General features: G+C 43.5%; 1 protein-coding gene and 1 long non-coding RNA gene across 2 annotated transcripts in view; both read left to right on the forward strand.

The window, feature by feature from the left end:
• Nucleotides 1-589: 589 nt before the first annotated feature.
• LOC143508565 (uncharacterized) lies at nucleotides 590-1,937 on the forward strand. The gene is made up of 3 exons (XR_013129380.1): nucleotides 590-826; nucleotides 1,295-1,351; nucleotides 1,496-1,937. It is a non-coding gene; the product is annotated as an uncharacterized LOC143508565 (long non-coding RNA).
• Nucleotides 1,938-3,095: 1,158 nt separating this feature from the next.
• itgb3a (integrin beta 3a) overlaps nucleotides 3,096-7,269 on the forward strand; it is a 20,895-nt gene continuing 16,721 nt past the window's right edge. The window contains exons 1-9 of the mRNA XM_076997184.1: nucleotides 3,096-3,253; nucleotides 3,834-3,919; nucleotides 4,247-4,451; nucleotides 4,617-4,869; nucleotides 5,067-5,229; nucleotides 5,610-5,771; nucleotides 5,965-6,060; nucleotides 6,191-6,280; nucleotides 6,488-6,622. Coding sequence (XP_076853299.1) covers nucleotides 3,187-3,253; nucleotides 3,834-3,919; nucleotides 4,247-4,451; nucleotides 4,617-4,869; nucleotides 5,067-5,229; nucleotides 5,610-5,771; nucleotides 5,965-6,060; nucleotides 6,191-6,280; nucleotides 6,488-6,622 — 1,257 coding nt within the window. The 5' untranslated portion in view covers nucleotides 3,096-3,186. The remainder of the gene's footprint in view (nucleotides 3,254-3,833; nucleotides 3,920-4,246; nucleotides 4,452-4,616; nucleotides 4,870-5,066; nucleotides 5,230-5,609; nucleotides 5,772-5,964; nucleotides 6,061-6,190; nucleotides 6,281-6,487; nucleotides 6,623-7,269) is intronic.

Consider the following 7,269-nt stretch of genomic DNA (forward strand, 5'->3'; position numbering starts at 1 on the left):
TTCTTCTTAAACTGCCCAATAACAAACCACTTGATAACAAGACATAGTTTTATGAAAAAAAATACTGTAGTATTTCTAATTATAATTCGAATTTTAAAATACTGTTTGTCCATTTAAATACAGCTGTTGTAATGCAACTAAGTGGCTAAGACATTGGGGCTCTTCTCCAGACCCTGAATTCACCTTCAACAAGATGACCCGGTGGAGCAGGTCTACAGTCTTCTGGGATCCCGCTCGGTTTTTTAGGCCTTCAGGAAATGCTGTTCCTAAAATGGGAGACTTCATGAGTCAGTTTTAAACCAATTTTCACACCACTTTTATTCGCCACTTTTCTGCAGACTTCTGAAGACACTGACAGTAGGACATTGACAGGTTTACTCTCTTTTACTCCTCTCTCACTCACTCACTCTCTTTTCACTCACTCTCTGCCTCATTCTCTTTCCGTCTCTTTGTGGTATTCCTGTTTCCCCCTGTGTCCTTTTCTCTCTCTCTGTTTCTCTCTTTCTCTTCTCTCTTTTCTCTCCATTTCCCTCTTTCCCATCCTTTTTATTGTCTCAGTGCTCTCATATGACTGTGTGTTGATCTTGCCTCGTGCGTACGAGCCGGATGCGTTCGCCTCAGAGCACATGCTGAAACATGTGAGGGGTCACGGCATGCCAGTGTTTGCCGGTGTGTGTGTGTGTGTGTGTGTGTGTGTGTGTGTGTGTGTGTGTGTGTGTGTGTGTGTGTGTGTGTGACAGTAAGAGCTGTAACTGCTGTGTTTTCACTTCTGTGGATTTATCTACGTAACAGAAGTCATATCACAGGCTACAACAAACTAAAACGGGTATGTATCCTCCATCCAATACAGGTCAGCCCTGACTCATCCCTCTATCTGTCAGACCGCTGGCAGAGAGAGGTGGGGGGGGGGGGGGGTAGAGAGTTCTGCCCAATGATGCTTTAATTACTGTACCATAGACTCTGTCTCTGTGTGAAGAATTGTCATTACATCCGGTGGACTAAAATTGCATACACACGTGTGTACAGTACTTAGCCCAATATAACATCCAGTCAATTGTGGAGGGATGAACTTTTCTATGGGTCAAATAGAAAACACATTAAATGTTTTGTTTCATTTCATCCTTTAAACTTACATTGTGTGTGTGTGTGTGTGTGTGTGTGTGTGTGTGTGTGTGTGTGTGTGTGTGTGTGTGTGTGTGTGTGTGTGTGTGTGTGTGTGTGTGTGTGTGTGTGTTTCCACTCTATTACCTGTACTTTACTTTTTTGTTGTATATTTGCATGTCATCATGTATAGAATGGAAAAGTGGAAAAGTCTCTCTGTGCAGGTAGAAAGTCTTAACAGTCATAACAGGTAATATATAATTGATGTAACATGCAGTTGCCCTATTACTTAAAAAAAAATCTAAAAACAGGTTTGATTTCTGTGTTTAAAGTAACATAATATCCACCTATTTCATTTTGGGGAAACAAAAAGTTAACACTTTTTAATTTCCAGTGTTATATGAGTGCCAAGCACAGGAGTGTGGTGAGTTATTTCTGTCATCAGTACTCCTTATATGACGGCTTCTTTTTCTGTCATGAGTACTACTAATGTAATAGTTCCATTACTTCTGTCATCAGTACTACTGATGTAATCATTTCATTACTTCTGTCATCAGAGCACTACTGATGTAATCATTTCATTACTACTGTCATCAGTACTACTGATGTAATGCTTTCACTACTTCTGTTATCAGTACTGATGTAATGGCTTCATTACTTTCTATCATCGTAAGGCCAGATCCTTTAATGCCCCTCACCTTGCCATATCCAACATAATTCCTGCACACATTGATGGCAGTAGCTAAGCAACAGGCCAGAGAAATGGGGGGGATGTGTGTGTGTGTGTGTGTGTGTGTGTGTGTGTGTGAGAGAGAGAGAGAGAGAGAGAGAGAGAGAGAGAGAGAGAGAAAGAGAGAGAGAGAGAGGTAGATAGATGGAGAAAGAAAGAGAGAGAGAGAGAGAGAGAGAGAGAGAGAGAGAAAGAGAGAGAGAGAGAGGTAGATAGATGGAGAAAGAAAGAGAGAGAGAGAGAGAGAGAGAGAGAGGGGAGAGAGAGAGAGAGAGAGGGATACTCATTTTCTGGTGTTCAATTTTTCTGGCATTAATCCAATCATACCCTCTTCCCTTGTCATTTTGATATCTTTTCTTTCTCCTTCTCTCACTCTCTATTCTGAGGACATTTTAATATCTTCAATAGATTTAAGTACGTACAGACCAGGTGTGCAGTAGACAACCAAGTGATTGATTTATTTTCAAATATAACACACACACATACACGCATTAAACCACCCATCATCTTATTGTATAGTGCACTGTAATTTATTTCATCTTATTTCAGCTGTGTCATCAAGTCTTTGAAGTTCCAATCTGCATACACATTATTTCTTTCTACGTGCAGTACAACAGTATATACGTAGTATATACAACAGTATATACCTCTCTTTAAACCCTATAAAAATATAAAATCTGAAAACCTATTAACTTTTCGTTCAGTGTCACCAGTGGTACTTGTTTGATGTGATGTAGGCCCTACCTATGTTTTTTAACCCAGTCGTCCATTCGTGACTTTTTTGTAGCCAAAACAAACACGTGCAATGCACTTTCGGTTAATACTGAAAGGAAACTGAGAAAATGCCAGCATAGAGTGCTAGTTTGTACCCGCTAATTTATCTAAATAACCGCCAGGTGGCATTCACTTAGTACCGTCTCACCTTTAACGAGCCAAGCGTACACACAGCTGTACACCGAAACTGTATAACATTTGTAAGGACGTTGAATTTTGAAGTAGATTTTAGCTATTTATTACATATTAATGAATACAGTCATGCAACGCTAAATCGGTATGCAACTTTTCCTGGACGGTTATTTAAATCAAATCCAATATTTTCTGTGAATCAGTGTAGAACACCCTATAAATAAAATATTTTACTGCTCAAAAATATGTAATAACCCGTTAAAGAGTGAGATTAACAGAATGGCTCCCAGAATGGGGCGACTATGCGGGTGTGGACATGCTGAGAAGTGTTGTGGCATGTAAAACCTCCTGCGTTAAGAGGACGGGGAGATGTGATCTGTGATGATCACTCGCTGAAGGTCCGCTCAGAAGAATACGCACCCACCAGCGAAGCAGTTCTAAACTCTTACATGGGGATGTCGTGGCTTCAAATGTGGACAGCACTGCGGATTTTAATAGCTGTTTCTGCAGTTTCGGGTAAGTTTCATAGATTTCCTTTTTTCTTGTTTTTTGTGTGTTTGTTTGTTTGTTCTTTTGTAAATATTAATATAGAGGACTAAAAGCGCTGTGTAGTGTTCATATTGTAATGTAATTTATTTATCTGCATATAGGCCTAAAACCAAAGTTATCTCCCTCCATTTACACATAGGTTACTAATTATAGAGTCAAAAGTACATACATTAAAGAGTAAAAGTACTACTCTGGCATATAAAAGTAGTTAGTCCACTTCACTGCAAGAGTATATTTTTACAATTAGACAATCAGATATAAATGTTATATGATGTTTAAAATTAAATCTAAACTAAATCTGTAAATTATGAATTTGCATATTACTCTGCTGCTAAGGAGTAAGTATGCATGCATATATATATATATATATATATATATATATATATATATATATATATATATATATATATATATATATATATATAGAGAGAGAGAGAGAGAGAGAGAGAGAGAAGGAAAGAAAGGTGAGCCAGACAGACAGAGACTTTGTTGCTTACCTACAGTTTGTTTTGTGTGTGTGTGTGTGTGTGTGTGTGCTCCTTCCTAGGCTCAAATATTTGTACCTCCAGGGGTGTGAGAACCTGCAAAGAATGTTTGTCCGTAAACCCAACCTGTGCCTGGTGCTCTCAACAAGTAATATATTTGTATCTATAACACCAGCTGTAACAGTACTATAGTATCACAGATCATTAACAACAATCCCAAGTAAAGCCTCATTAGTAGAGATTTAATTTAATTTGTTTTACATTTTCTCATATATAATACATACTAAGTCGTTTTTCATTTTAAACTATCATCTTATATAATGTATACCATGTATAACACTTCCGTGAACTGTGAACTGAATTGAATGTGTGTGTGTGTGTGTGTGTGTGTGTGTGTGTGTGTGTGTGTGTGTGTGTGTGTGTGTGTGTGTGTGTGTGTGTGTGTGTGTGTGTGTATGGGGGTGCGGGGCATTAGGACATTGGTCAGGAAGGCTCCAGTATTTCCCGCTGTAATCTGAAGGAGATCCTTGTGCAGTCTGGCTGTCAGGCAGAGTTTATCGAATATCCCTCCAGCAGCATGAAGGTGGAGGAGGAACGTCCTCTCAGTAGCACAGCTGGGGGTTCCACCAATGACATCACGCAAATTCACCCCCAGAAAATCCACCTCACCCTCCGGCCAGGTGCGTCCACTATCCTTGGGTCACTGGGTCCTATTAATGCTGTTCTTCTCTAGACTATACTTATTTTTAAACACTTATATTTTCTCTCTCCGACACACTATCTGTCCCTCTGTCTTTCCTTCCCTCTTTCTCTCTCCTTCTATCTCTTCTGTGTGTTCCTCTCAGATGACTCAAAGCGTTTCGTAGTCACCATTAGGCAGGTGGCTGATTACCCAGTAGACCTCTATTACCTGATGGACCTGTCCTACTCCATGAAGGACGACCTTCTCAAACTTCATTCCCTTGGCAACGACCTGGCTGCAGCTATGGGTCGTACCACTAGCAACCTGCGAATGGGGTTCGGGGCATTTGTGGACAAAACCACCTCTCCTTACATGTACATGTATCCACCTGAGGCACTGGATAACCCCTGTTACGGGTGAGGTGGTATCAACAAAATTCCTTCATTTGCATCTAGCTAATAATGTTTCTTCAGCCAAAAGATCTAAGATTGACTTAGCTGGAGATTTTCGCACATAATCTTGCTGCTACTAAAACCTTTCTGCACTGGTTTAACGATTATTTCTCTTCTCTCTTTTGCATCTGACCATGTTTGTTGCATTGTGGGTCTTGTAGTATGAACAGGGTCTGCCAGGCACAGTTCGGCTATAAAAATGTGCTGTCACTGACGGACCAGGTGAATCGCTTTACTGAGGAAGTGAAGAAACAAGCAATCTCCCGAAACAGAGACTCCCCGGAGGGAGGCCTTGATGCTGTCTTACAGGCTGCCGTCTGCCAGGTAACACACAAACACATGTGCACACACACACACACACACACACACACACACACACACACACACACACACACACACACACACACACACACACACACCTGTGTCATCTCTCTATCCAGGACACATCATGCAGGGTGCAACAAGACGCACGCACACACAGACACAAACTGATTTTCATTGATTCACTGCAGAAATCATGCCAATACAGCATGCAGTTAAGAAGAAAGTGAGTATCAGAAAGGTAGCGGCGACGTTGGGCGATCTGACAGAGCAGCAGAGAGGAACCCAGCTGAACAGAATCCACCCTGACGCCCACACCCTGACGCGGGTGTAGCCGCTGCCCGTCTCTGAAGTTCACGCCGGTGTCTTCTGCTCCACTTCAGGATAAGATTGGGTGGAGGCGAGATGCGTCCCACCTGCTGGTGTTCACCACAGACGCCACAACACACAGCGCCCTGGATGGTCGAATCGCCGGCATCGTCCAGCCCAACGACGGACAGTGCCACGTTAACAAAGATAACATCTATGACAAGACCACTGTGCTGGTCAGTCTGCCCAGTCAGTTTGCTGGTTGGTTTATGTGGGTTTGTGGTTAACCTTTGATAAATGCCTGGATGTATAGATAAGATGGTGTAGGATGGTGGTAAACTGACTATTTTCTGTCAGTTGTATTAGATATTTGAATGAGCAAGTATGATGGAAGTGGATTCTATATATCTGTGTGTGTTGGCATTACAGGACTATCCCTCCATTGCAATGCTCACTGACAAGTTGTCTGAAAATAACATCAACCTCATTTTTGCTGTAACTAACGATGTAATGCCTCTGTACCTTGTGAGTATACAATCATGGCTCTCCATACACATTCGCTCTCATTTTCGTTTTCACCCTTGCATTCGTGGGGTCACTGCCTGCTGTCCTGTGACGCACCTCCACACAAGCTCACGGTTTTTGTGTCTCTCAGAATTACAGTAAGCTAATGCCAGGCACCACTGTGGGTAAGCTGACGTCCGACTCCAGTAATGTCATCCAGCTCATTCTGGATGCGTACGCGGTGAGCTCCATCCCGAGGAACCCTGCACACACTTAGCCAAAATAGATCACTTCCGTCCACTGTATGTTTACATCCATTTTACACAGTAAAATGTGGGGTGCACAGTAACCCCCCCCTTCCCCCCCCAGTTAGGTAACAGTTTGGCTGCTGTTACCTACATCCCGCTGACCCCATGCTCATTGACCCCATGCTCTTTGACCCCACTAGAATATCAGGTCGAAGGCAGAGCTGGAGGTGCTGGGACTCCCGGAAGAGTTGGGCCTGTCGTTCAACGCCACCTGCCTGAACGGAGAGCTCGTCCCCGGGGTGCGATCGTGCTCCGGACTCAAGATTGGAGACACGGTGAGAGAGACACAGAGGCAGGACAACTCGATAGCATTCAAACCTCCAGCTTTAGGTAACAAGCACCATATAAAATTGGGCCAGCAGCTCCTGTGGTCAATGTGATAAATGTGGAAGACAAATTGTTCTCGGCACCATACGGGATTCCGGCTGTTAAGGTAAGACGTACTCCGCAATAGGGACGGCGAGGTTCTAATTTTCCTTCATCATTTTCATCAAATTCTTCCAGTGTGAGTTGCAGCTACTGCCTTTGCCTGCAGGGCACTCCCCTACAGGGCACAGGTTAGCACACGCCTGCAGGGCACTCCCCTATAGGGCACAGGTTAGCACACGCCTGCAGGGCACTCCCCTATAGGGCACAGGTTAGCACACGCCTGCAGGGCACTCCCCTACAGGGCACAGGTTAGCACACGCCTGCAGGGCACTCCCCTACAGGGCACAGGTTAGCACACGCCTGCAGGGCCCTCCACTATAGGGCACAGGTTAGCACACACCTGCAGGGCACTCCCCTATAGGGCACAGGTTAGCACATGCCTGCAGGGCACTCCCCTACAGGGCACAGGTTAGCACACGCCTGCATCTGAAGTACACAAAGTCAGCGACCCAAAGCAGCTGCTGGCACTTTGTGAAGAGGGCTGTGTACTAGT

This window comes from Brachyhypopomus gauderio, chromosome 2, assembly GCF_052324685.1.
Source record: "Brachyhypopomus gauderio isolate BG-103 chromosome 2, BGAUD_0.2, whole genome shotgun sequence".
Classification (NCBI taxonomy): domain Eukaryota; kingdom Metazoa; phylum Chordata; class Actinopteri; order Gymnotiformes; family Hypopomidae; genus Brachyhypopomus; species Brachyhypopomus gauderio.